This window comes from Athalia rosae, chromosome 6, assembly GCF_917208135.1.
Source record: "Athalia rosae chromosome 6, iyAthRosa1.1, whole genome shotgun sequence".
NCBI classification, from domain to species: domain Eukaryota; kingdom Metazoa; phylum Arthropoda; class Insecta; order Hymenoptera; family Athaliidae; genus Athalia; species Athalia rosae.
This window is the reverse complement of record NC_064031.1, coordinates 812,486-840,084: the sequence shown is the minus strand read 5'-3', so window position 1 is coordinate 840,084 and position 27,599 is coordinate 812,486. Positions and strand designations below refer to the sequence as shown.

General features: G+C 40.9%; 6 protein-coding genes across 11 annotated transcripts in view; 2 read left to right on the top strand and 4 right to left on the bottom strand.

The window, feature by feature from the left end:
- Positions 1-42: 42 nt before the first annotated feature.
- LOC105693993 (exosome complex exonuclease RRP44) lies at positions 43-6,270 on the bottom strand. Its single transcript, XM_012414284.3, has 14 exons — positions 6,111-6,270; positions 5,842-6,012; positions 5,612-5,769; positions 5,330-5,535; positions 5,022-5,251; positions 4,660-4,935; positions 4,308-4,592; positions 1,994-2,231; positions 1,669-1,927; positions 1,333-1,576; positions 1,011-1,231; positions 766-934; positions 393-674; positions 43-299 (listed from the first exon to the last, which is right to left on the bottom strand). The coding sequence occupies exons 1-14, from the start codon at positions 6,162-6,164 to the stop codon at positions 144-146; spliced, it is 2,949 nt and encodes a 982-aa protein (XP_012269707.2). The 5' UTR covers positions 6,165-6,270; the 3' UTR covers positions 43-143.
- On the top strand, positions 2,238-4,263 carry LOC105693994. 2 transcript variants are annotated; one of them, XM_012414286.3, is made up of 6 exons: positions 2,238-2,778; positions 2,878-3,041; positions 3,119-3,237; positions 3,294-3,595; positions 3,656-3,968; positions 4,047-4,263. In XM_012414286.3, the coding sequence occupies exons 1-6, from the start codon at positions 2,576-2,578 to the stop codon at positions 4,176-4,178; spliced, it is 1,233 nt and encodes a 410-aa protein (XP_012269709.2). In that variant the 5' UTR covers positions 2,238-2,575; the 3' UTR covers positions 4,179-4,263. The 2 variants fall into 2 exon arrangements, with proteins under 2 accessions (XP_012269709.2, XP_012269708.2); XM_012414285.3 differs by having other exon boundaries at positions 3,653-3,968.
- Positions 6,271-6,973: 703 nt separating the features above from the next.
- Positions 6,974-9,207, bottom strand: LOC105693998. Of its 2 annotated transcripts, none has more exons than XM_012414289.3 (5): positions 9,043-9,207; positions 8,413-8,552; positions 8,224-8,348; positions 8,002-8,141; positions 6,974-7,846 (listed from the first exon to the last, which is right to left on the bottom strand). In XM_012414289.3, the coding sequence occupies exons 1-5, from the start codon at positions 9,053-9,055 to the stop codon at positions 7,359-7,361; spliced, it is 906 nt and encodes a 301-aa protein (XP_012269712.1). In that variant the 5' UTR covers positions 9,056-9,207; the 3' UTR covers positions 6,974-7,358. The 2 variants fall into 2 exon arrangements, with proteins under 2 accessions (XP_012269712.1, XP_012269713.1); XM_012414290.3 differs by having other exon boundaries at positions 8,413-8,530; positions 9,043-9,180.
- A 140-nt stretch (positions 9,208-9,347) lies between these two features.
- On the bottom strand, positions 9,348-10,479 carry LOC125501469. The gene is made up of 2 exons (XM_048657507.1): positions 9,885-10,479; positions 9,348-9,812 (listed from the first exon to the last, which is right to left on the bottom strand). Exons 1-2 carry the CDS (start codon positions 10,108-10,110, stop codon positions 9,616-9,618), a joined length of 423 nt encoding a protein of 140 aa, XP_048513464.1. The 5' UTR covers positions 10,111-10,479; the 3' UTR covers positions 9,348-9,615.
- Positions 10,480-10,660: 181 nt separating this feature from the next.
- On the top strand, positions 10,661-12,406 carry LOC105693997 (hydroxylysine kinase). The gene has a single exon (XM_012414288.3). It carries the CDS (start codon positions 10,799-10,801, stop codon positions 11,873-11,875), a length of 1,077 nt encoding a protein of 358 aa, XP_012269711.2. The 5' UTR covers positions 10,661-10,798; the 3' UTR covers positions 11,876-12,406.
- Positions 12,407-14,324: 1,918 nt separating this feature from the next.
- The window catches only part of LOC105693981 (protein madd-4), a 94,371-nt gene continuing 81,096 nt past the window's right edge, over positions 14,325-27,599 (bottom strand). Inside the window, exons 6-24 of one of the 4 annotated variants that reach the window (XM_048657503.1) lie at positions 26,137-26,278; positions 25,405-25,534; positions 24,141-24,261; positions 23,590-23,688; positions 21,763-21,910; positions 21,471-21,561; positions 19,659-20,050; positions 19,451-19,580; positions 19,170-19,380; positions 18,753-19,063; positions 18,560-18,687; positions 18,322-18,486; positions 18,065-18,246; positions 17,806-17,895; positions 16,464-17,538; positions 16,094-16,390; positions 15,851-16,023; positions 15,592-15,745; positions 14,325-15,440 (exon numbers count right to left, since the gene is read on the bottom strand). In XM_048657503.1, coding sequence (XP_048513460.1) covers positions 15,331-15,440; positions 15,592-15,745; positions 15,851-16,023; positions 16,094-16,390; positions 16,464-17,538; positions 17,806-17,895; positions 18,065-18,246; positions 18,322-18,486; positions 18,560-18,687; positions 18,753-19,063; positions 19,170-19,380; positions 19,451-19,580; positions 19,659-20,050; positions 21,471-21,561; positions 21,763-21,910; positions 23,590-23,688; positions 24,141-24,261; positions 25,405-25,534; positions 26,137-26,278 — 4,149 coding nt within the window. In that variant the 3' untranslated portion in view covers positions 14,325-15,330. The remainder of the gene's footprint in view (positions 15,441-15,591; positions 15,746-15,850; positions 16,024-16,093; positions 16,391-16,463; positions 17,539-17,805; positions 17,896-18,064; positions 18,247-18,321; positions 18,487-18,559; positions 18,688-18,752; positions 19,064-19,169; positions 19,381-19,450; positions 19,581-19,658; positions 20,051-21,470; positions 21,562-21,762; positions 21,911-23,589; positions 23,689-24,140; positions 24,262-25,404; positions 25,535-26,136; positions 26,279-27,599) is intronic. The other 3 variants (XM_048657504.1, XM_048657505.1, XM_048657506.1) reach the window with 3 other exon arrangements.

The window sequence follows — 27,599 nt, the reverse complement described above, 5'->3', positions numbered from 1 at the left end:
GAAAATAATCCCTGGAGGTAAAGAAGAAGGATCACACGATAATTTCAAATTAATTTTTTATTTTTCATAAAAAATTATCTCCAAAATTTACAGAGGTATAGTAGATTTCGGAAGGGGGATGGGTATGCATGTAAGAATAATATTTATTTCCTCTGTCTCTTTTTCTTTCCTTTTTTTTTGGCTGGAAGTTCCACCCCCGCGGATGGGAGATCGCTCTTCCGCTTCGGGGATAATACCTCTTCCGACGCTACATCCATCGGTTCCGGTTCATCTAGTACCGGAACGCTGAAGCCGGGGATCTGGGATAGACGAAAATAAGGTATACAAATAAATCATTCTTTCAAAAGTCAACAATTCTGATATAATTGTCATTCAATTGCTGCAATACTTACGACCGGCTTCACGAGTTTGAAGACGAGCTTTTCGTGTTGCACGTTGGACCTGTCGAGGCTGAGCTGTACGACGACCGGATCGAAGGAATGAAAGACAATGTCGCGATATTTCTGGCTCTGGTCTTCTTCGTCATAGACGAAAGTCACGGGAGAGTTTTCGCCCTTTTTACTGAGGTACAAAGTCCCCTCGAGTCCGTACTTAGGTATAAGAATTTGAAGAGCGTTCTTCCTCACGAACAAAACGTATCCTTCCTCATTCTGAACTTTCTCTCGGAAGAACAGCTGATCCCGAAAAAAAAAAATAAATAGAATGTGTTTTTGCTCGAGTAATTTCCGGTCCTCGATAAACCGATAATACTACCGTTCAACTTACATGCGTATTCAAAGCGACAGAAGCTCGACCGGCGTATTGAGCCATTCTGTTACGATAGTTGAGATTATAGCATAACTCGTGGTTCTTTTTCTTATCCAGCAAAGCAGGATACGTAGCGTCGGCCCCTATGCAGACGGCTAGAAGACGGTGGACCATAATGTCCGCGTATCTGTAGAATAAATTTCGCGGGGTATTTTCAATCGTTTCGTAACAAAGTCCCGGTAGGATAGATCGGATTTATCTACCTTCTGATAGGCGATGTGAAATGCGTGTAAATTGGACAAGCGAGACCGTAATGGAAATATTCTTCTGGCTGCAACATTCCGCTGGTAAAATAAACCGCCTGCATCATACATCGCGTCGCCAATATCCTGAGCATCGTATTGAAGTATGGATTTTCGTCTGTATAGGCTTCGTTTAGAGATGCCGCTAGTTCTTTACCGGACGAAGTGTTTATCGTGAAACCCTGTCGTCCGAAGGGAATAAGGATGAATAATGTGAATAATCCGAAGCGCGGGGAGAGACGCAATTTTTATTATTTTTTTCAATGGTTTCTGTAGAACTGACCCTATTCTTTCCGGCTTTGACGAGTGGGTCGAAATTTGGCTGGGGTGGCTCAGGATGACGCCGAAGCATGGAGCACTCCGGGAACTCTTGGACGATTTTTTTAGCAACCGATGTGTTGGCGAGCAACATGAATTCTTCTACCATTGAATTCGTGTCCCTCATTTTTTTCGCCTGCACGTCTATCGGATCATGAGTCTCGCTATCCACTTCGAATCGGATTTCCGGGGATGCCAATACCAGTGCACTAAATAATCGCAATTCAATAGGGTTCCCCCGTTTTTTTTTTTTTAATTTTTTACTTGATTTCAAAAGAATTGATTTAGCGAATTTAATTACCCGTTCTCGAATCGTTTGGCCTTCAATATTTTCGCGATTCTATTCAGTCCCCTGAGGGACTGGGCGATCGCATCTTGCTGCGTTTCGTCGTCGATTTTAAGTTGGGCTTCTTCGTAAGTCATGGCTTGCCTCGAGCGAATGATACTTTTATGGAACTTGGTATTAATTATATTCGCGTGTTCGTCCATTTCCCATATACAGGAAAACGCGAATCTCTCCTCGTTACCTCGCAGGGAGCAGAGATTTGAGCTGAGCAGCTCTGATGGAAAATTAGAAAGGGGGACGCATTAAGCTATGTTACGGCAAAACTTCCTCCTCGACTTACCCGGGACCATGTCTATTCTCTTGTCGACCAGATACACCGTCGTTCCTCTCAGCGCAGCTTCATTATCTAGCGCAGTACCGGGGCGAATAAAATGCGATACGTCCGCAATGTGGACCCCGATCTCCAAGTTTCCGTTATCCAATTTCCTGCAGTGCAGGGCATCGTCGATGTCCGTGCATCCCGGAGGATCTACTGAGCAGACATCGATGTGCCTGAGATCAACTCTTTGCGCGACATCCTGTGAAAAAAAGCGATCCCGAGCTGAGCAACCCGATGCGTCGGAAAAGGTGGCTTTGAAATGAAATCCCGTTGTCCTCGCTTGTTTATTGGTAATGACAAAATTTCAAATATTTAATTAGACGTCGAAAAAAAAATATATACACGTTTTTGTGCCCGAGTAGCGAAATGGACAGCATCCCGGAACTTTCGAGTTAAAGAACTGCAATTGCATGATCAAAATAAACGATATGGACCAGATCCTGATTGATCATAATCGATGTAAAAACGTGTTTTTACCAATGTACTCTGAAAAGTCATGTATGGTTGGTAACTGAATTTTGAAACGCCGATTCGCGATTCACTATGGAGGATAAAGACGTTACAGATAATGAACACGTTAAATCTGACGAAGACAAAACTAGGTGTAATTTGGAGGGCGCGAAAACATCACGAAAACGCGGGTTAGAGACAACCGACATTTCGCCCTTTTGCGATCAGTTGGAGAATTTTATCAAGTACATTGGAAACTTCAGGGACTTGAATTTTCTCACTTATAATTACCCCAAGTAAGAACTATAGTTCTGTGTGTTTATTGTACGCACAGACCTGGAAAAGAGATTTTTAATGATACTTATTTTATATTTATCGCCAATACTACTTTTCAGTGTTCTTGAAAATCGGCTAGACGGTGATGTCCGTGAGCTCGAGAGCATGTTAGGCGAAGTAAAAGAAGCTATCGTGAGAGTTGAGCGAGTTAAAATGCAGAGGAGATCGATAAAGCAAGAGAAAATCGCGGTTACAAGGACTTTAAAAAGAATGCGGGATGACGGTGGGTTTACTATTTCGAAAGCATGGTTATTGCCTTCATAGCTCGTATTGGTTCACCTCTGAGTGAATTTATCGTAGAAATCCGAGAAATGGAATGCGTTATATCGCTATACGATAAGCCGATGTTCTGTCGATGGGAAAACGTGAGAAATACCAACAACTCTGAAATTTTGGAAGGAATCCTGATGGACATTCAAGTAATTTGCGAATATTTTGTGTAGTCCTTTTTTCAACTTCTTGCTTTGTTAAACAGGGTAAACAATTGGCCTTGGAGAATCTGAAAATTTTAGCTACGCGTAAGCTCGGTCAAATTCAAACGTTCAAACCGCGGCTAGGTACCGATACCGAAAAAGGGTACGCAAGTGTAAGGGAGAAATCGGTAATTGCACTTCCGTTTCCTTCCTTTTGCCCCTCACTTCCGCCTCTGCCTCCACCTCCTCCACCTCCTCCACCGCCTCCACCTTTGCCGCCCTCGCTACCTCTGACGGTTCCGATGGCCTCTAATTTACCGAAAAGATCGCACACGCAGCGGTTGTCCATGCAAAGACGTCGCCGGTAAGAATTATTAAAAGGATACCACGGCAATTTGAAAATGAAAAATCGTTGCTTCAGCAGACAAGAGCGACGCGACGAAAATTTGGAAAGAAGATGCGTCGTAACAGCGAATGTGGAAGACTTCTCTTTGGTACCGTTAACGCTAAGTGATCTTCCCGCGAACCTTACCAGCAGTTTATACCCAACAATATTGAGTTCTTCCAGAAATTCTAGTCATGATGTTATTTCGGAAGATAGCGTGTGCCCCACAGATCCGAGAATCGGTTCAATAGACGTTACTTTATTAAATAGGAATAATAACAGCGGCGAAGACGACACTGGGGCACAGGGACTCGGTTTAGAATTTCAAAGCGAAATGCGAACAGTTCTACAAGTTGGTCGATTTCAACATAATCATGATTAATGCTAAAAAAAAAAATTAGGATATGCCTGATTTCCAAGGTATTTTCAGGCTCTTTTCGGCGACCTCAGATCGACACCGACGCTGTTAACGACTGATAGTGTCTCTACCAACGCGGAGGAAGACGAAAACGCGTTAAATGCCAATCGCGAAATCGAATTGTACACTTTACGGAAATCTTAATAAATATTTTGCTCTTCGGTAAGAGCCGCTCGAAAGGGTATGGACATAGAGTTAGTAAAAATTCTTTTTATTTCCATGTTAGTAAAACGATGTCAATAGACGAAAGTAAAAGGAGAAAAGAAAACTCACCGCGTCGGTGATGACCCATGGTAGTTTCGGCAAAAAGCTGAGGACTGCGTCCGAGAATCTGTTGTGGGGAACGTCGTGTTCGAGAAGGAGAACTTCATTCTCTGTCTCTTTATCGCCGACGTTACCTAGGGCACGGACGAAGTGACCTAAGGGATATCTCGAGTTGCGCGGCCAGGAGTCTATAGCCACGATTATTCTCTGCTTGCTCAAGGTCTCCGCTTGTCGAGTCTCTATTCTGACTCGAGGAATTTTTCGCTCCGCTGGCACAAACATGTGTCGCACATTCTGGGTCAAACCGATATTAGTATTGAAACAAATAATATCGTATGATCGGTCAACAGTAGATTCTCACCCCCTTCAATGCGCTCGGCTGTAGAATCCCACAGTACTGACGCCACTTTCGTCTTATAATGCCGACCACCACACCGGTCGGGGTTCTCTCCACAGCTTTTCGAGGCTTTGCAGCCTTCAGCTCCTCTTCATCCTCGAGTAAATCACCCGGGTCTTCTTCCTCGTCCTGAATAACTAGATCACTAGGAGCACTCCATTGATCTTCCGGCAGCAGCTCCAAGGCCACTATATCTCCATCGACTGCTCGATTGAGCGCGGTTCTGCCCTGCAGCAAAATCTGACAACAAACGAACAACGTTCTGTAATTTTCGGAAATACGTTGCTGATGAAAATTACCATAAAAAAATAGAAGGTAAAACTTACAAATTTATCCCTGCCCTCGACATTGACGCTTCCTTCCAAAACATTTTCTCTCGAAGCTAGAAAACTCCCTTGTAGCAAACGCCCACTTTTTATACCATCGTGAATCTGTGCTGGTGTCAGATGTGGAGGAAAAAGTGGTGTTCTGCTCTCTCCTTCTAGAGCATAACTACGCTTGGATATCTTGTCTAGTAAAAATCCTGCTTCGCTCAGAGAGGCAATGTAGTCCTGCACTGTGAATAGATTTATCGTTCTTGACACTGTAGGGTTTTCACACTTGAATTCTGAGGCCCAATTTCGTTAATGCTTACTTGATGCTGCATTGATGCCTTCCCTAATTGCCTTTTCTCGATTTGCCACATCGTCTGTGAGCAAAACAATATTGATGCCTTTTCTTCCTTCATGTTGACCCTTATCTGCATTCACATGCTTTTTATACCAATTTGCAGCAACTCTTATTGCCCGATCATTACGGTCATTTACTTTTTCACCAGGTTCACGTTCAATGTATGTGTCCCTGAGGAACATGTAAATGTAGAGTTCAAATGTGGTTCGAATTAAAGAAAAATCATTCGAAGATTCAAGACTCTTACTTGTGATGCTCATTCACAAATACATAAAATTTGCGTTTTGGATCTCCAATGATGTCCCTTAGTTTTTTATAGACATTGGAACTTCTGTGGCGAATTTCCTCAAGAACAGTTTGTAAAATCACTACATTACACAGAGCATCTTCTTCGAGAACATCAATCTAAAGAGATTGGAGGTCAAGATTATTTGTTCCAATTAATATTACTACCGGACTGAGATGTTCAATCGATACCTGATCTAGCACAATGTTTGTATCGAGAACTAGATAATGTGGTTCAGGATAAAGCGAGCTTTTGGAATCAGGATCTTCATCAAGGACCAAATCCTTACTCTTGTGTTTACATTTCGAGCATAAATTTGATCCACACCATATATCATCTCTCAGATAATGTTCCCTCACGATCTGTACAGTGCGATAACAAGTGTAAATATAACCCCACTCAAATTTATAAATCCAAATTTTCAATAAGTAATAATTCAGAGTATTTTGCGATCGAATACCTTAAGGATATTTCCTCTTTTAGTTTTACGGAAAAATGTTTTCGTTGTCAACATCCTGATAAAATAGAAATAACTTTCACGTTAATGTTTATCGACTACACAGTGGCAGACGACCCACATGGTTTATAACCTTTAATGTGAATGTACTTCAAAAATGGCGTTTAGGTCACGTGGTACACAGGGGGTAGTTTCGACATTCATTTCTTGACAAATTGCAATCGGTTGCCCTTGACAACCGACCGCTTCTAAAGTTCGAATCAAATCTTGAACATTCAGGTGCAGTGTTTGTTGAATCACCTATTGCGTGAAGAATAGGTCTGTTCCAATATTATTTAATAGCTAAGAATTATTATAGTGATGCATCTAAAACGTTGCATAAAGATGGAACTATCTGGAAAAATTTGTGAAGCATTCATTGTACAATCATCATATTGTCGAAAACACTCGAGACCTATAGCGTTAAATGAATATTATTCTACGCGCGGCTTTGATTTGACCGAATATTCGGCGTACCGGTTTGTTTTGAACACACATGCCGACTCGCACTATTTCAGTTCAATTGTTTCATTGTTAGTCGGACGATCAGTTGGTCGTCAGCCGCTGGTGAAATCGGCATTGATAGTGCTTGGTTCGCGGTTTGTGAGTATTGTTTCTCGATTTGTCTGTGTTATGAAAGTTTAGTGTATAATTTATAGTAGTGAACTTTTAATTGCGTCTCAATCATCATTCGCGAAAACGAAGAGGAGCAAAGGCCAGTGCTTCTATAAAATAGGAACAAAGGTGAGCCAATAACATATCACATTAGCTTTTGTTTGATCATCGCAAAAAAGTTTTTTTTTGTTGGTGAAATGAAAGCCACTGCGGAAATTAAATTGTTTTATTCAATAACGTATGATATTTATACAGATAATATATATTTAACATTTATTTTTACATGGTATCGTGAAATCAATACATCTGTATCACACTTGGTCACACTTTGACACGTTTTGCGACAAAGTAGCCATTTTATCACTTTTATAGGTGAAATCAAAGTTGAATTACCGAACACGCATTAGTAATAGAAAATCTAATATTCTATCGGAATCATAGTAAAGTTGTTACGTTATTAACAAATTGATAACTGATCAACTTGTGTAACTAAAACATAACACCATCACTGTTACTATCTTCCGTGGTTTGTGAACCAAACTTAAAAAATCACATACAGGAGAATATTCACTATATTCCTGCTACTTTTGGTCCCCGTTATCTGCCTATATATCCGGGTGGATCATCGTTTATCACGAGCACTTCATACTGTTCGAAACCCACCTCTTCCCCATCTAGTGCAATAAAGCAATGCTGACGATGAGGTTCAACTTTTCCTACATAATACGTTCCATCATCTAGTACTCTGCCCACAAATAGTGCATAACCATCTTCTGTTTCGCCCCCGGGCAATGCGTGCAGAGGTACAGCACCCTGCCAACATTTAACCCATTGTGCATCTCTCCGGCAAAGAACTTGAAATTCCCTTTTACGGTGCATCCTTCCACCCCAAGTAACGAAGCAAGCTCTCGTTCGAATGCTCCCTGGTGTAACTGAACTGCTGTGCCTTGCTCGGCCCACATATAGATCGTCGTCTGACGCACACACTGCATTTCTTGGCAGTCCATCTTCCGAATTGCAATCTAACCAGTAGCTAGATGACTCCGCTAGTTGACTTCTTATTGCTGGCAGGGTAGCGATGTAATCTGTGAATATGAAAGTATGGAATTGCAATCTTATTCAGTCTATGCAATCGGTGTTAGTTCTGCTAGTAGTAGTTAGGTCAAAGAAGCCGAAATCATAGTCTGTTTTCTATTGTGTTATCAACTTTGACTGGTTGAGGTACACATGAGTGACTCACTGTCCAGGGTCCATTCTCCTGTAGCTCCCCATGCTGTGCTGAAACCTATATAGTTCAAAACAAATGGATTGCTGTCCTTGTAGCTAAGCCGAGTATCCAGCTCGTGGCAAAATATTTCTAGAAGTCCATCGCACCACCATCTGCGATTTTGTTGAAACTGTTACATTGGTAGCTGAACTTTTACAAAGATTTCAATTCCTGCTCAGATCCAAAAGTACTTACTGAATATATAATATGCAAGGGGTCTCCTCATTAAGTATGTATCGTGTTTCTGCCTCTGCTACATCTGGCTCTGTATTATTTCTTTTGATAGCAGACATTGTGTTGCCCCATCCTCCTATCACAATCTAAGAGACAAAAGGATTTTCTTTCCATTAATTACTTCTGATTGGAATATAAGCCATTCTTCACCTCGTAAACACTAGAGTCTCCCCCCAGGTGAGTCCTCAGCGCGATTCTTGCATCATGTGCTGCTTTTACACTGAGCTTGATGAATCCCATAGATATAGGAAAGTAGCAATAGTCCAGGCTGTCAATAGTATTGAATTTTACTATGGACACAGAAGAAGCAGAGTAAAATTATATAAATCAACAGTGATATGGTGAAAGGAGGAAAGTCGAAAGACTCAATGAATAGATAGAAATGCAATTCAGGTAATTAGATTTGAATATGTTCCACTGATATCGAGTGAACAGGCAAATGGAGTCAACATCATTGCATCATTATATTTAATTCAACATTTTTATCTGGGTTTATTGCTGTAACTGACAAGGAGTCTACAGAACACGCGTGTACTTTTAGCATGCGATGAATAATTCTGATGGTATTGCGATGACACAATTGATGATTACATATAGCGATTGACTAAGCATGTAATACTGGATGGAGCGATTTCAGTCATAATTAATTATATTCTTCAATTATATACTGAGATAAACTGAAGACGCGGGATAAGCCGGCTCCGTGAAACGTGAGGAATATTATGAATCAAAATTTTGTGGGCACATCTTCAATTCATGATAAATCAACTGAAAACTTACTAGTCAATGGCATGATGGATCGTTGTTCACGTACGTCTTCTATACCAAATTACACCTATTCCACTACTCAAACTCTCAACGTCTGACATCTTTTGACAATGAGATATTCGACGCCTCTACGGTTAGTCGGACTCTGGGGTTGTTTCTTTATCTTTTCCTTGTTACATAGTGTTGCGTCAGATCAGCTGGTCTGTATTTATTTCGATAGAAGCAGCTCAATTGGTCGGCTCTTCAGCTAGACGAATGTCGATAACGTATATCGAAGCTCGTCGAAGAGACCGCGAGTTTGAAATTTCATATAATAATTAAAAAAATTACAGATCAGTTTCTTTTTCCTACTTTTCCCGATTTTTTTCACAAAAATTCCACGTGCTTGTTGAACGACACCTTCGCATTTTGGTACAATAAACTGATTTCTATCAGGTAATTCATTCGCAAAAACGTATATTTCATTTAAAACACAATTATACACACTATATTGGAACAAAGTTCATACATCTAAGGGTAAATTGTTTAGAGGAATTACGCAATCAGGTGATGAATCAATATAATACTCTGTATAAAATTAATATCTCATTGGAGTTGTTGTTTCCCTCGTGGAGTGCTGGTTGTAAAACATTTTGGATTTATACCCAGTAGACGTTCCGTGCTCAAATTTTCGAAATTCAGAAACTCTGTTTGGATATCAACGCGACATAGTTTCATATCTTCTTGTAATTTAGCGATAATTTTCTTCATCGTTTTATTTGATTTTTTTAGGTACTCGTAGGCTGTGCAAATATGCAAATTTACAAATCACTCCGTGATTCTCTAAAACCTGTAGCAACTCTTAATTTGCTCACCTTCCTCCTTCTGGGATTTATCTTTTTCTAACCGGGATTTCAGGTCTATTAACGATTCGAGAATCTTAGAATCAGGCTGACATTTTGATGCCTGACATTTTCTGAAAATTATTTCTCCGTATAAATTTTCCTCGCTCGATATGTACGCGTCCAACTCTCTGGACGCACTTGGCTGTGATTTTTTAGTCAATTCGTGTTCACAATTCGAATTATCATCGATGGGCATTAGAGTTTTGTTTATGTCTTGAATAAAACCTCAAAAAATATCAAGAAAATATTCGCAAAACAGTTGCTGACAACCCCGTAGAGTTGAGAATCGATCGGAAATATTCCGGGGTTGTTCTGAGTAACGTTGAATCAATAGCAGCTCAGGCTAGCGAACGAAATAAAGAAAATACCGAGAGAAAATTGAAAAACAAAAATTTTCGAATCGTTTATAATACGATATGTGTTGTTCAAAAATATGTACTCGGAATGCTCGTTCAAGGATTTATTTTAGATTTATCGTATCTGCTTATCTTCAATTTTCTCGTCTTTCCTTACACAAGCCAAGTGCATTTGTTTGTTCTTAACTTTTGCTGCACTGTTGGCTTTGTCGCGTCCAACTATGTCTTATCATCTTGATAAGATTGTTATAGAGCTACTTTCAGTGTACGCATAATCGTCGGTTATTTATGATTTCTGACTGCGAGTAAAGAATAAAGTTTCTTTCCTCTCTCAATCTTTGAACCGCCTGATAAAACCTGGTCATACACTTTGTACACAGCAGTGGCGATCCGGATTAAAGCCCGTACAATTGATTTTATGATTGGCGCAATTGGGTATTTAATCGACCCTTCTGTTGGCGTATGATATTAGTCTCACCTCAGCTCTGCGTCGTTGAAGTTCGCAATTTCTAACGTTCGATTGACACCATGCAATTTAACGGAGGCGAACTCCTCCAACCTGGTCAAATCATCCGGCCAAATGCCGATACAAAAATCGCGATTGAACTTGTGAACCGTTTATACGGGCTCAAAGTAAAACAGATCACAGAACTGAACGCCTACGATGACAAAAACTTCCACGTGATATGCGAAGAATATTTCCGCAACAATATCTTCATGACATCAGGTGTGCAGAGAGATGGCTACGTTTTGAAAATCACAAACTCCCTCGACTCAAGAAACACGGATTACATCGAAGGGCAAACGGAAGTTTTGCTCTTCTTGAACGAGAAGAAGATGAACGCACCTTGTCCGGTGAAAAATATTCAAAACCTCTACTATTCCCTGGAGATGATCGGTGGTAATTCCAACAAACATGCTGTCAGACTCCTCACCTACAAGCCTGGAAAAATGCTCATGCACTCCCAGGTGTCGGACGAGCTTCTCGAAAACGTTGGTGAATTTGCTGCGAGACTGGATAAGACATTGGAAAATTTTCATCACCCCGCTTACGACAATCATGTATCTCTGTGGATGTTAAATTGTGTTCCGAAATTAAAAGATTTCGTATTCGCCGTTAAAGATACCGATAGAATATCGATGGTGAATGACATTATCTCAAGATTCGAGGTCGAAGTTATTAAGAACATAGGAAAGCTCGAAACTGGTATAATCCACGGAGACTTGAACGAGCAAAACATCCTCGTGAATGACGACGAGAAAGGGATTCGGGCTGTTTTAGATGTCGGCGATTCCCACAATTCTTGCTACATTTTTGAAATCGCCATAACGATGTGCTACATGCTGTTGCAAACGAAAGACATCGCTAGGGGAAAGCCGGTACTTGTCGGTTATCAGAGGGTTAGACAACTTCCATTTTTAGAAAAAAAAATTCTCAAAACTTGCGTCTGCGCTCGTATTTGCCAAAGTCTCGTACTCGGTGCGTATTCGCATATGAGCGATCCCGAAAATAATTATCTTCTCGCGACCCAAAAGCCAGGATGGATTCTATTGGAAAAATTATGGCCTTTAGATAACGAACAACTTTGGAGTATTTGGGAATAATCAATTGTGTATACATATAATTAAGTTTCATACTCCTCATTTAATAATAATATTTATATATAGGCAGTTACATATTTACATAGATCATGTATAGTATTTGGATCATAACATTCTGCATACAAATAATGAAAATAATTACAGTAGAGCGTCGATAATCCGGATCAATTGATCAGACCGGACCCAGTCCGGATTTTCGAACAGAACCAAGGAAAGAAAACTTGCTAAAACCGTTAATGATTCACTTTAGCGGTTCAATATTTGAAGTAGACGTACAAAACCATCGAATAATTTAAACTTATATTATATTTTAATGATAAAAAATGTTTATGCATTTGCTTCAAAATTTTTTTATCACCAGAATTGACGTCCAGATTATAGACGCTCTACTGTATAATTATAAATGATAATATTAGTGTAATGGCAATAATAATTGTAATAATTGTTTTACATATTTATGTAACTATAGATCATTTTATATGTACAAAAACTTAACGCTACTACATGAATTAAATTATTCAATCAATTAATCAATCAATCAATTATAACTCTCAACTCTCTTATCTATAATATTATTGATACTTTTAATATATAATCAATACATTTATTTCTATAATTATGGTTAATTATATTTACGCGTGTATATTAGGTAATGTTATTCAGAATTTAGCTATTATAACTGATGCGTGCCGAATGCGAATTTCGCTGTTACAATTAACAATTTATTATTTATAACGTATTTAACATATTCCATCGTTATCGTTGCGTGTCATAATCTTTTTTTCTTCCATTTCAATATTATAATTTTTTATTTTAAATTTTCTTTTCATTTTTTCCTATTTGAAATTTGCTCATTATTTTGGCAAAACTTTTCGGTGTGTACCTATTTTATAAAGAGAGGCAAATTCGTTGGTCGCAGAAATTTATTCGCAAACAGTCCTTGCGTGGTCGTTATTTATATTACACACACGCACACAATATTATATATATGTATATATATGTCGGTAGGTATATATATAATTATTAGACCAGCAAATATAGATTTGTAAATAAATTTTTGCCGGTGATTCCTTTTTTTTTTCTTTTAACAAAATATTATTTTACAAGTTTCATATTTTCATATATTTATATAACTTTTTTTTTCAATTTATTCTATATATAGTAATATTTTATATGATATTATATTATAATATTCATATACATATATTATTGCTTAAAAACTATTGGCTGCACGTGGTTGACCAATATATATTAAATAATATTTATATATAGCGTATGCTATAATTAATGATAATAATAATAATATTAGCAATGGTAATAGTAATAACAAGAATATTGTTAATAATGCAAGCGCTCATCATACAAATTAATCTAATTTTCTCCTTTTTACCTTCAGCTTTTAATTATACTTTTTTCCTTCATCTTCCTATAACACTATATTTTGTTTGCTGCTTGCGTAATATTATTTAATGAATTTCATTTAACTCGCAATGCGCATTATATGACTATAAAATTCAGATTATAAACCGATAAAATCGTTTGAAGAATTAATCTTGTTCGCCTTTTTGTAGTTCATCTGTATCAGCTGTCTGTACTACGTCTTATACGAAAAATAACTAGTATCGAATAGGGTATCAATCGGATTGTAAAGGGTAGGAGTATTTTTCGAATCATCGTCGTAATGCCTCTAAGGGAATTATGTGGATATCATATAATAATTTATATTACCAATAATACAAGCCTGGTTCTATGGTATTTTATGTATGGTAATTATATGAATTGCTCAGTCTTGGAAAATGATTTTTACGTGATGTATAAAGGGTTATTACAATTTATGTTGTTTGCTCGATACATCTTTCTTTTTTTTTTTTGGGTTTTGTGTTCGTTTTTTTTTTGACACTATTTGTTTTGTTGAAAAATAATTAGATATGTAATAATAAATTATATTACCGTTGGGAAGAAACAGTGATACACGTAGGTGTTATCATAATAGAAGAATTACTTTAGGGAAAATGAACCATATTTAAATGTAATTTGCTTCAATCGTATCATATGCGTGATTACTATGATTCGTATATATTAATTATCATTATTACTATTTCTCGCTATAGTGAGGTTTTAAGAAGGTATTGTTATTGTTGTTGTTGTCATTATTGTTATTGTTATTATTATTATTAATATTATTACTCAATATCATTATATTTAATATTATTCTCTCATCGATTAACCTTCTTTTCTCATATTATATACTTAACTTTGAATACTTTTATATATGTTAAAGCCATTTTTTTTTCTGTGCGAGTTAAGCACCAACATTGAAATATTTTTTAATGACATAATAATATTTGCAACTTCTTGTCGAAAGTAACAATGTTCCCTCAGTTAATATAGGATGTGGATGTCTGCAAAGTAATAACTGGTACATGCTATAATAATTATTACTTCGAAATTCATATACATACAGTATAATGTATTTAATTTCTTTAGTCTCTTTGTCGTCATAACAATAATATCGAGAACATCAACAATAACAGCAATAATAATAATAATAATTATTGTGATAACAAATATCGCTCTACGGCGTTGAACTATGTATAGAATTCAAATGAAATATTAAATCCAGGTGTTGATTTTGCGGTAATTTTTCATTCCAAGTTCTGCAGTAACAATAAAATTATTATGTAACGTAATAAATTTCGGTGAAACACTTTGCTATTAAATTTACAACAATTTAATACTCAATTACATTATTATCATTACTATCATTATTATTATCATTATCGTTAAATGTATTAATTATTACGGTTATCCTCGTCATTCTGATAATCATTTTTATTATCATAATGATCATTATTAATGTCATTCATATTTACGTATGTATTTTATAATATCATGTGTCCAATGACAAGAGAGGGGGCTTGACACCAAAATAAAATTTTAGGCGTTTAGGCTCTCTTAGCATTGAAAACGCGATACATTTAATATTTATAAACCCTAACGATACCACGCAACTGTGTCACTTCATACCAATTTCAATAGTTCGTTTAATCATTCCTTTATTCAATTATTCAACTATATGTATTATACAGATCCAATACCGAAGCTTATGTTGCGTATAGGTATACCATGCCTTTGATCTCATCTTTTTTTTTTTAATTTTTACGCACTTCGTCATTAGTTACTTGTTACTATTACTATCGTCATTATTATTATTGTTATCATCATCATCATCATTATCGTTTAATTATACGGTGCGTATTAATAATAGCCCACCTCGAAAAAAATTTCAGCTGTTATTTATATCGTATGAATGACGCTGCGATGAATTTTAATTCTCCTGCAAAATTAAATAATCAACTCGTTCACGATAGTCTGTATATCTTATTACATATATATAGTTTTTTTTTCTTTAATTTTTTAGCGCTACTTCAACTTCTCTCGAAGAGCATCACTTGGCTTTAAGACTGCCGATGACACGACTGACAGCACTGTTTCTGGTAGAGAGGTACTCTGCACATATTCATCGCCTTCACCCTCCCGCAAAATTGCGAAAGGTCTTTGCAGTGATCTGAAAATTGAAAGGGGAAGAAAATGATTCAGGATGCGGTAAGTGTCTTGTAGCAATAATATTATCGAAGGTATAGTTTGATGTACATCTTGTGAGATAGTTATTTGTAAGGCGAGTCGAAACTCAATTATTTTATGATCGTTATTGTCACCTGGTGCTTGAAGACACGGAGCTCCTTTGCAAGTTTTCATAACCGAAGGACGAGGAATGTCTCTGCAGGCATTTCCCGCAGCTTTTTTAGTCCCGAACCAAACGCACTGGAGAATTCTGTACTTGACTCCATCCTCCTCGCAGGATGCGGTGCACTAAACATTGCGTTTTTATTTTTTTTTGCAATCGGAAAAGCTCGGAAAGATTTTTTACGAAAGTTGCGACTAAATAGTCGCGAAATTGACTACGATTAAACTCACTTCGGACCATTCGCCGACGCGCCATACACCCTTACAGGCGTCATTGTAACATTCCGATCTTTGGGGCGGTCGAACACTCTCGTCACATTTGCTGGGGTCTAAAATGGTCCCGTTTCTCGTCGAGTTCGCTCCCTCCTCGATTATGCGACAGGTCACCTCTCGCCTTTGCATAGCTACGATCGAGGGGAAAAATTAATATCATCGCTCTCGCGATACGAGGTGATTGAAAAATTAAACACCAACCTGTTTGCCACGTAAAACATCGCGAACTTTCGCAAGGCGTCCATTCCCCGGTTTGCCATTGCGGGCAGACTCCGGAGCCGCAAGCTCGCACCTTTTCCGGTACCGGGAAACCGGCGTCTTCGCAAAGCGTCGCGTCTACCGCAGTTTTTGGTGCCACTTGCGTCGAGTTAGTTGCCATCTTTAGAGGTCTTACGGTGCATTGAGTACCCCGCATCTGAAAACCACCGCCGCCGCAGGTCTGCGAACATTCGGACCACTCGGTCATCACCCATTCGAATTTAAGGTCCTCCGCCAGGCCTGAAAATTGAAATAAAATCAGTTTCGAAATCTTCGGATCGTATGCCACCAAAAATTTACTTGGAAAACTCACTTCGTTCCAATATCACTACCGGCTGTAGTGTTGAATGGTCGTCGGTATTTCCGTTTTCGAATGCCGTCGAGGTGAAAATTTCCCAAGTGTTTACGGTCCCGCGAGGACCACCGATTTCTGTCGATGATTTTTGGCTTGCCGTCTTCTCATCGAATTCGGGATATCTCGTCGATGAACCCTCGGGAAGCTGATTGGGTTCCGATTGCTCGTTATCACGGTTGATCGCCGACTTTTCACTATCTTCTATTTCTGCTCCTGGGCCCGTGGTCCTCAGAAACTGCATTTCCTCCGACGTTAGATTTTCCGTTACTTCCGGCTCGCTTGTTATCACGGAATTTGTTTGCTCGGCTACGTTGTGATTTGCCCGAGTTACCGTCGCTTCGTCGCCCGTTCGCTTATCCGGTTGTTCGTTGATCAACGTTTTTTCGTATTCGTCCAGAATACCCCCTTGACTCGGAATCGAGTCAGCCTCAGCATTAGCTTTACCTCCAACATTCGTCGATTCGAGTCCGAAAATTCCGGCGTTCTCAACCTCCGTTCCCTCGCCCGATATTTCGCCCGAATCGTTGTCGCGTCGATGTTTCACTACAGAGATAAGTTCCCCCACCAAATCCGTAGACTTGGTGTTTTTCTTCTCTACCCTTATGATATCCTTTTCGGCGTTTTCGGCCTCCTTTCTTTTCGCGTTTCTAATCGACTCCTCGATAAAATCAATCGCCGATTTCGTCGGTGTTGTAGCCTTTCTCACGTGGGTTATCATCTTCGGGGTACTTCTCGCGTCGTCTCCGTTTTGTAGGGCGAAAATCGCCTCGTCCAGATCGTAAGGATCGTCGTCGATTATTATTCGCTCTTCGTCCGGACCGAATTTTTCGTCTGGTATCCCCGTGTTACCGCGAAGTATACCAAAGTCGCTGTCGATGTCATCCACGAAGTCTCGACCCGACTTCCATTCCCTCAGAGTCCTCGTTGCCGGGGAGTCGACTTCTACCCTCACTTTCGAAGATTCTTCTGGAAATTGCGGAGCCATCCTGTGCCCCCGACTGCCCATACCATCCCCCTGGAATGGCCAGTAGGCCTTTTTCGCGAAGACGAGCATGTCAGTCGAGCTTTTTTTTTTTTTCGTTTGTTAATTAATCGTCGTGGTGAAATATTGAGATCGATTTCAAATAAAATTCGTGCAAAAAATAGGTTTGAGTATCGGTATAACTTGAGGGGGGGGGGAGGGGGAGGAAAAAGAATCGTCTTAAAGGTCTAGAGTTATTTTTAGCGCCATTTATAGCTGAAATTTTCTCGGTTTTCTCGAGTGTGTCTCCCCTTTTTCTGTTTGCTAAGTGGCACCTACCTTCAGCCTGGAAATCAATCCGCTTAAGTGTGGCAAAAGTCTCGTTGCTCCGGAAGTCGCTGTTGACTCTACCGACTCCTGATAGCCCGGCTACGTTTATTGTCACAGAAAAAAACCCATCACCAGAAAATGTTAGTCGGTTGAAAGAGACAGAGCATTCGAGCGAAGAAGAATGAGGGGGAGGGGAGGAAGAGAGCTTTCAGAAATCACACTCGTTTGAACTTTCGCTCACTATCAATTATGTAAATTTGTTAATTACCTGATGGAGCGACGTTACCGTGTACTCGCCGTGAATCATCGTCGCGTCCGGTGGGACGGGACTCGGTCTTTTATTTTTCTTTCTCGGTTTTCGCGTCGGTTTCGGAGTTACTATTCCCTCGGGATGAGCCTCGTGGCTGAAATCTTCACCGTTGAACGAGAAGGGACTCCCGTAAGCAGGCGCTGTAAGAATACAATGAGTATGCTCCGATTTTTCGGTCTCTCCCGTTCCTCCCCTTCGCCTCCCGATCGTCTTACCGGCGTGATCGGTGTGGAGAACCTCGCCCGATAACGAAGGAGCGGAATCCAAGCTCACGTCTTGATGATGCACCGTTTTTCCATGACGAAGAATTTCCTCGCTGCTCATGTACTCTCCCGGTCTCGCTTTCACGAGAAGGTGAACTTCCGCCTGCGATTGTCCCGCTGAAATAACGATCGATCCGGTGTAAAGTTTTGTCGGTTCAACGAAATTTTTGTTTTCCACAAAAATTCTCACCTATGCAAGCGTACACTCCGTTGTCCGAGTAATTGATGTCGACTATTCTGAGGGCGCCTTTCTTACTGATTTTGTACTTTTTTGATTTTCGTAGCTCGATTCTGTCCTTCGTCCATATGATGTGGGCTCTGAAATGGGGATGAGAATGATCAGAAACCGATAATCGTACGTCGGTCGAGATCGCTTCGCTTACTTGTCGAATTTTTTAACGGGGCAACGGATCTTGACGATCGCGGTACCGTGAAATACCATAGCGGTTCCGCCGATTCTTAGGTCGACCTTTTTGTTCGGATCGGATTGACTGAACGAAGTATTCTCGCTGAAAATTATCGGCTGAGCACTGGAGTCGAGGTCGTAACAAGCCCGCGTGTTGCAGGGCCTTTGCTCCGCCGGTTTTCGCGTCACACAAGCCGCCTCCGGACGAATTTGCTGATGACCCTGCGCCATCACCTGCTCGCAGGCTACGGTACGCTTTTTTACCCCCCCGCCGCAAGTCTTCGAACACTGAAATAAAATCGGGTCGAAAAACGCGTACGGATGTTCGATCAGTTTTTGAATTCCGCGCATGGGTGAACCTTGTTCGGAGATAACAAAGAAAATGGAATTATACCTTTCCCCATTCTCCGATACTCCATTTTACCGGACAATCCAAAATGTTGCAGTACCGTCTGTCAGGCGGTGGGGGTTGGGGACACATATTGTTTGGGACGTGGACGGTGTTCGTTCCGCCCCTCGCCACCTCGTGGATGCAGGTAACGTCCCGCGTTTGAATGCCCAGCCCGCACGGGCTCATGCAGGGTGCGAAATCGCTGAAGTTCCACCTAAAATTTTCATCATCAATCTCCGATCGTTCGATTGCAAGAGTATTCTTATTTTTCGACGGATTTATACCTCGGCGGGCACGGATGGTCGTTGCAAGTTCTTATCCTCGATTCCGGTCTCGTTTCCGGGCTACAGAGGTACGGCGTTACCACCCTTCCATCCGAGTCTCTGATGCATGTGATTATTAGTTCTTGAACTCCTGCGGATTAACGCAATGATGGATTTTAGTTTTCTTTCGATTGGTCGAACAAAAAATTTTCGGGGTAGAATCGTTCACCTCCTAGACACGACGCGCTGCAATGAGTGTATCCATTTTCCTTCCAAGAATAGCTCGTGTGGGTCGCACTTCCCGCGGCGACTCTAACGCTGCTCTCGTAGCTAGTTCCTCCCGATCCGCTCGAAGATGATCTGTAAGTATCCGTCAGACTCGATTCCGCGTAACCGCTGTCTCTGACGGTATCCATTCTGTGGGATAAACTGTTCCCCAAAAGACCGCAGGCTTCGAGAGTACATTTCTCGGTGTCGATCGGCTTCGGTCCCGAACATTGTCTGTCCGGAAGTTTAGCTATCGTTCTGCTGAACTCGAGGAATATCTTGCAATGCACTTCTCGATGACGAATACCTTCTCCGCAGGTTACCGAACACGGTGACCATTCTTCTGCAATAAATCTGCGCGCAAAAATTGAAATTAATTGAAATAAACTTCAATGATATTCGGTCGAGAAGACTCGTCGGTACGCATTTGAAGAAAAAAAATAAAAAACCAAAAACTATGAATATACATATTTCAATGGGGATGGGAAATATTTTCAGATGATTTTGCTCGACCGATGAAACGCGATTGATTTATTTTCGATGTGACACTGCACAGCGGCGCAGGGACTTCAAAGGGTCGTATCATCGCAACTTTCAGGCACCTACTCTCGAATGTCCTGCAACTATTTCTGGGTTGCATCACCGGCGCGTGTTTTCCGCGATTGCTATCAAATGAAAGGACAAATATATACACGCTCCGGTGTATACCCACTATCGTAATTAATGAATATTTTTGAGTACTCATCGGATCCGTCGAGGACATTGATACACCCGTAGATTTTCGAGCTTTTTCATCTGTGACACGTTACCTTTCTGTTAATTAATCGAAGCAGCTAAATTGGGCGGTGCGGAAAGCGTTCCGAGAAATCGTGAGGTTCGTTTACTCGTCACTTGAAATTCCGTACAATTTTGATTTCGGAAGACCGTCCGAATATACCATATCTCGTTAGGCTAAATAACAGTGTATCCGTAGATGTCACGGCGTCGTGTCGTTTTGCGTATGCAGCGAAAAAGGGAAGTCGACTGTGACCAATCCAAAAATGAGATGTTGCAGAACTAACTTGCACTGTGCGAAAATATTAATTAGGTGAATCTTTTGCATCACATATTACAAAATTTTCTCGTTCAACATGACGCACAGACCGCATACGATGCAAACTTCTTTTCGTAAAATATAATCAAAAAAATAGGAAGAAAGGTGCCAACGTGCAACATTGCATCTGTGTAGCTTTATGAAAAGCTAAGAAAAAAGATGGGATAAAATTCAGATATCGAGGAATATAAAATGACGTGTGTATAGTAGAGAGAATATAGAGATAGATTGTAATAGGATACCTCAAATATAACCAGCCACAGGCAAAGTAGATGGTGTATCTGTTCGAAACAGATCACATCTTGTAAAAATCACGATATTCGATTGACTTGAAAAATTTTTCTTCTAACAAATTTTTTCCTGCCGCTACGACCGTGTCTTTCTTTCCTTTTTTCAATGGTTTTCCCGAAAGCATTTTAAACTCGTCTACCGGTATTGCAACAATATACATCGAACTACTGCGATCAATCGTGTATAATAATCTATGTAGCTAAAAATAGGGGTACGAAAAAGAACACAAATAAATAAGAAGTAGAAGTAATAAGGAGAATGGTGAGCCACCGTGAGCGACGGTTGAGAAATTTATTTTTCAATTAGTTCAATTATATATCAAACAAAATATGATTTTTATTATCGTTCGTTATTCGGGATTTGTTCTCCACTTGTTATAATAATACTCACGTCGATTCCGAAGGTATTGGTTGTCCAATTAACTTTTCTGGTACCGGCGGTGGCGGATAAGGTTGCATGAGAGGCTGAGTTAGCTCATCTTCTGGAATGAATTGGTTTTTCTTATTTAATTGGTTTATTTTTTCACTTTTCGGTTCGTTATAATTAAACCCATTGTAATCCATATCGGGGCGGGAACGGAATAGAAATCCAAGAATTAAAAGAAACAACCAACGAACGAGAGCTCGATGGAAGCTCTCGCGAAAAGGGTTTACATGCGGGTGAAACGGGATTTGTAATCTACCTATGCTCGGCGTCGGGCATACGATCGATCTGCACTCCTGTTCGTTGTGCGGTTTTTCGAGAACATCGCAGTCCTTCGATAAACGTCCCTTGCCGTCTTTGCAGGTCACCAAACGCGTCCTTATCCCCGTCCCACAAGACGTCGAACACTGCGATGAAATTACAGAGCTTTAAAATAAGTTCGACCACATCGATTGGAACGGGTTTACCGTCACGAGGGGTCTGTACACGCGGGTTATCAAATCAGGTCGAAATCACCTCCCCCGAGGACGCGACGTAACATCGTCGATGTAGCTATCGCGATTCAATGGGCGATCCTTGGACCCGAGACAAAAATAAATGAACAATTTTGCGCGTAGACGGTGAATCGTGGCTGTAAAATTCGGTGACGGATTCGATAATATTTCTATTCGTTGCGCGACGGGGAGAATTTCCGGTTCGTTGGTCTTCGGAAGGTTGAAGTTGGCGCGGAACGATCAGAGGTTTTAAAAATCCAAGCACCGGCGAAGCGATAGGCGACGGGCAGGCACTACCGCCGCTGCTCAGCCGTTCCAACGAATCTTCAATCTCAGCAAACTCAAGTGCTTTCAGGTTGGCTCGAATCACAAAAGCGAGGAATCTATCAATTCCTGTCTTTCTCGTCTTATACACCGCCATTTCCATCACCCCCAATTCCGCACCACCTACATAAGTATATATGCGGGACCTTCTTTCCCCCCCCACTCCGTCTCAGTCGGCGGCTCGCTACACGTACACTCCTTCCCTCCTCAATCCTTGATCCTTCGCGAGGTTCGTTCCATCGTTCCCGATCCCATCGCGGTAGATGGTATATTACCATCAAATCATTACCTGCACCCTACACACACCCCCTTCTCTTCGCTTCTCCTTCGTCCTATACTTGTGGTTTACCCTCTTAGGATGGAACCACCTCAAAGCTTGATCAGGATCAGACCCCGCTTTCGGAACCACTTCTAAAATCAACCCTCCCTCCTCTATCTACGTCTCGCGTACACGTACACCACCCGTACTTACGCCCACACCTATACGTGCACCCACTGTTTTCATTCACCGGCGAATGCATTGTATATCAATCAAGACGGATGCCTCATTAATCATGAACTCAATGGATCTTGTGTTGCAGATACGGCGGTGTCTATACCTGTAGATACACGGGAGAGTAGCTCAATACTATGTATATTATGTGGTTTATATTCACGGTATTAGATAGCTGGGGATTTTATCTACTGTACGGGTATATATACTTATGTACCGCCAGCAGCAGCAGCTGTCTATCATCTGCTCTGTAATCCTCATCTCTCCTCACGGTTAAACTTATTACACACACGCCTCCGGAGTCGTGCATGCGTAAGGTACGGGGCTCGAGGTCGAGAGCTTCGTACCGCGCATTGAATTTACGTTGAATTTATATCGGGCTGACGTACGAACGTACGGAGCTTCGAGCTTTTCTATATGTAAAATCGAAACTGACCCGAATTCCCCGATTTTTCATCGAGTAATTAATAACGAAACCCCCTCCGTCCCGGCATATCTGAATTCGATCGTTGTTCCGACCGGTTCTTTTTTTATATTTTCTCCTCTTTTCATTTTTCAAGCTTTCATACAAACGGGCTACGCTAATCACCGTTCCTATCCCTCGTCGTGATTCTCTTTTTCCATCCATCCCTCGCAACGATGGAAACGAATGTTCGGAACGAATGATAAAATTCACGAAATGGAGATTACGTTTCATTTTTTATTATTTTTTTTCAATCTTTTTTTCATTCGAAAACGTTCGTTTTTTTATCCGGTCTTGTTTGTAACGTCTCACCTCTGACCATTCGTTCGTCTCCCACATCGGACAGGACAACGTGTTGCAAGTTTCCTGATGTCTCGGCTTGTGCGAACCGATGCACATGTGCTCCGGAAGCTGTAACACGAGAAAGTCAAATCTTAGATATTTCGTGTACCTCGCGTCGCGCACATTCTGTTCCAAAGAAAGAGGAACAAAAAATTCTCATTAATATTTTTTTCTTCTCCTCTCGTCCTCGTCTCTTCTATTTTCCTTTGAACGATACCTGCTGCAGAGGCGTTAATAGTTTCTCACCCTCCCGCTACCAATTTTTTCGAGATCCATGCACATGTACGGCGTACACCGGGCTCGCTGTTCGCCTATAGGCTGAGGGTGCAATTTAAAAAGTATATAGCCGCTGACGAGGCGAAAAATTTCTGTAGGAGGCAGGTACACCTTATAGCTGTGCGGCGAAAACCGCGACTACGCGACGCGACGCGGCTGTGTAGTTTCGTAGTTACATGTCGTGACTACGTGTACACCTACCTGCACCGCGTTGCATCGGGAATCTTTTTGAACTTTATACTTACTCTGGTGCTAGTTTCATTGCTCTCTTCTGAACAGAAGACCGGTCTTGTTCTCGTACCTCCGCCACAGCTCGCGCTGCACTCGGCCCATTGTCCCGTTGTCCACCTTTGAATCACAGAGAAACTGAACTCGAGTATACGTGTATATCGTACGTTATTACGTGGTACACACGCGCTGGGTACCCTACACGAACCGTTTACGGTGGAATAATGGACGGTTTTTCTATGCGCATACGCTAGAGCGTTATAATGATATTTAATTGTAATATTTTAACAAAGTTATTTATAGTTTCACGCGTTTGAATTCGCTCGACGGATTGCGGGTGACGAAATTTCGGACGAAATAATTATACCGAAGGTGGATGGAATAACGATGATAATTTCTAAAAAGTTACGCAAGAAACTTTTCGTCTGTCGCGTGCATTCGCACCGCACAGTCGTGAGGGTGCGAATGCGGTAGTGGTCTCTGTGGCTGTTGTTACTTGCGTAAAAAGTTGGAGTGAGAAAATTTTCAATTATTAAAATAGTCGCGAATCGTATCGACCACGGCGGAAAATACAACCCCCGTATATACGATTTTGCCGAAGCGACGAACTCGAACGATTGCGACGGGGTGGAAAAAATAACTTTGTAAAGTCTCTCGCGCCGCGTCGGTGATTCAACGTTAAAGAGATCGCTCGCTAAAATGAAACGAAAAATATCCTGATTTCCAATTTTCGCCCACCTATCTGCGACACGCGTCACACATTCGTCCCCGACGTACGTCATCACTGCATTGAAAACCGCGTGTTCAAAGGGTGAATTTTTCAAAGCGTGTGTAACGTACGTAATACACTACAGTGGCAACATAGCTTGTCACGACGCCTATATAATATTTCTACCCTTTTTTCCCCCCCCACCCCTTTGCTCACATATTTTTATACTCTCTTTTTATTTCACTTCAACTTTTCTCGCAGCTTAACCGTCTAGCCGTGGGCTTTTTTTCTTTTTCCCTTTCCTTTTCTTTTTTTTTCTTTTTTTTTATTTTCTTTTTTTGCGAGCTACGAGCTTAATGGGTATCGCGCGCAGTTTAAAGCCTCCCTACTACGGTTCCTTCTGCTCCTTCTGCAGACTCGAGCGATGGCCAAACCCATTTTACAAGCTACCAAACTTTCATCGTCGGCTTCGAGATGAGCCCGTAAACGTCGATTGACGCACATCGTCTCTATGTACAGATTTCCTAGAGCTTTGTGAATAAAAAATTTTATCACGCCCAATCACCACTTACTTGGTCGAACAGGTATGCTCGTTACAAGGGATGAGAGATTTGTCTGGTTTTTCATTTTCCTCGCAATGAGAATCCATCACTTCCTCTTCCGTACCGCGAGTTTTGCAGACTATCATGGCCATCTTAAAACCTGGTGAACAAGAAAATGAAAGATAGTAATTATTCGATCTATAACTGCAATTTTTACGGGTATTCTTTCTCGATACGCGTTCAAGAAATGCGGAAAATTTGAGTAACGCGACTGTATTTTGAAGAGAGCGAAGAGAATGGCGAAAAAAGGTGGAAAAAAGTGGGTAACGATTTTCGAGTAATTCGAGGCGGAGAATATTAATTTGTGAAACGTGTGCCGAATATTTGGAGGGTTTTTTTTTGTTGCCGTCGGTCGAGGTTACGGAGAGTGAACGAACGAACGTGGGTAGAAATGCAAGAGAGAGACGAATTTCTTGGTCAGTGAAAATATATCGGTGAAATACGGGGCAACCGGTAATTAGAATCACGCTTTGCCGTGCTTTGAGATTTACCAAATCCATTAACGACTCACGCGAGTGTAAAAAAGAAAGGAACCGGGACCTTCTTCGTTATCATACCGACCAGTGTAATAACGAAGAACGTGAAAAAAAATAAATAAAATGGAAAAACTAACGATAATGACGCGCGAAAATTTCTCCTCATTCATTTCATTTCTTTCGAGTTTACCGGGGTACGGATTCGAGGCGAAATAAAATTACTTACCTCCGCCGCAGGGTTTTGAACAAACGGAAATGGGCACCAAGGCCCAATAATAAATCGAACCACAGGTGGAACCGTCGCCTCCGCAGACTCCGCAAGCGTCGTTCTTCTTGTTACTTCCGATGCGGAGATCGCATCCCACTTTCTGTACGGGGCAGATAAAAGATGAAAAAAAATTTGAGACCTGCAGCACGTCAGGATAAAGTTACGTTACACGTGTACTTGTACATCTAAATTCCGTCGCCGTTTATCGTTTCGGGAACTTGATTTCACCCCCTGCGCTATTTCATTTCGTTTCCGTTATTCGGTACCAAGAATTTCCGATCCCCTCATTCCAACGAGCATTTATCTACGAGTCCTATAATCGTTTAAACCTGACAGCTACTTTCGCGATTCCTCTCTTTCTTTTTAACGTCCTATTTATTTCGCGAGACTTTTTGTTACGTCGTTATTTCATATTCCCGATAATAAAAGTACGGAAGGGAAGACAAGGTGAGAAAAATCCTTCAAAGAACTCGGGTGCACGTATAGAGGACTAACCGAGTATCTTAACTACGTGGTTACATCGTACGCGCAGTGGTAGGTATCAAAAGAAAATTGGATCGCGTCACGTATGACTCCTACGTAGCACACGCACAGTGCACCTATACGTAACGTATACGCATCTGGTCGAGGGTTAAAAGAGCAGTCAAAACGGAGAGATCCTTTTCAAGAAAATAGCGCGGAGAAACGCCGGGCAGGTGTTCTCTTTTTTTTTCACACACACTTTTCTCACACGGGTGAAAAGGAGTTTACTTATTCATCAAGTCAGAGACACGCGTTTAGAAAATACTGGAGATACGTGACGGGATAAAGACGAAAAGGTTTGGTATCCGAGAAGGCTGGAGAAAACAAATAAGGATAAATACCCGGTTTTATTCAAACATTTTAAACTTTAAACAATAAAGTATGTACATAATTCCCTTTTTTTTTCTTTTTTTTTTTGATTTTTTACCCGGAGGTGAGAATCGCGTGTCGCAGAACCTGATCGGAATTTAAAATCTTTTTTTGGTTTATCTGGTAGCGCGATTTTTGCAAGCGATTAGGATAAAAATGGCACGTATTTCGGGAGATTTGCAGTACGCAAAATATTTCTAATTTATAACTGCATAGGGTGTTTTTTTTTGTGCTCCTTCTTGGCGGCGATCGTGCTCGACCTGTCGATAGAAAAGGGTCTTACTTCGCCCCCTTTACTACTCATGGAGAGCCGTTCTTTTTTGACGCGGCAGCGGGCCAACCTGATTTGTCATTCAGGTTGCACGGGGCAGAAGTGGGACTTGTCTGAAGGGCAAGGGAGTACATTATTCATCCCTTATCCTGGGCCGGGGGAAGAGGTGGCTTAGGGCTCGAGGGAGAGGGAAAGATAAAAAACCGAAGAAAAAAAATGTGATGATGGGAGAAGATCAGAGAGGACAGATTTGTCTTAT

Excerpts from the sequence above, each read along its gene's own strand:
- LOC105693993 (XM_012414284.3), bottom strand. The coding sequence starts at position 6,164 with ATGTTGACAACGAAAACATTTTTCCGTAAAACTAAAAGAGGAAATATC. Across the intron at positions 4,593-4,659 it reads AGCCGAGCGCATTGAAGGGG|AATGTGCGACACATGTTTGT; the intron begins GTGAGAATCTAC and ends GGTTTGACCCAG. Across the intron at positions 1,928-1,993 it reads GAGAATAGACATGGTCCCGG|AGCTGCTCAGCTCAAATCTC; the intron begins GTAAGTCGAGGA and ends ATTTTCCATCAG.
- LOC125501469 (XM_048657507.1), bottom strand. The coding sequence starts at position 10,110 with ATGCCCATCGATGATAATTCGAATTGTGAACACGAATTGACTAAAAAA. Across the intron at positions 9,813-9,884 it reads TAAATCCCAGAAGGAGGAAG|CCTACGAGTACCTAAAAAAA; the intron begins GTGAGCAAATTA and ends ATATTTGCACAG.
- LOC105693994 (XM_012414285.3), top strand. The coding sequence starts at position 2,576 with ATGGAGGATAAAGACGTTACAGATAATGAACACGTTAAATCTGACGAA. Across the intron at positions 3,042-3,118 it reads AAAAAGAATGCGGGATGACG|AAATCCGAGAAATGGAATGC; the intron begins GTGGGTTTACTA and ends AATTTATCGTAG. Across the intron at positions 3,238-3,293 it reads GAATCCTGATGGACATTCAA|GGTAAACAATTGGCCTTGGA; the intron begins GTAATTTGCGAA and ends TTTGTTAAACAG.
- LOC105693997 (XM_012414288.3), top strand. The coding sequence starts at position 10,799 with ATGCAATTTAACGGAGGCGAACTCCTCCAACCTGGTCAAATCATCCGG.
- LOC105693998 (XM_012414289.3), bottom strand. Across the intron at positions 8,349-8,412 it reads GAGACTCTAGTGTTTACGAG|ATTGTGATAGGAGGATGGGG; the intron begins GTGAAGAATGGC and ends TTTGTCTCTTAG. Across the intron at positions 7,847-8,001 it reads AGGAGAATGGACCCTGGACA|ATTACATCGCTACCCTGCCA; the intron begins GTGAGTCACTCA and ends TCATATTCACAG.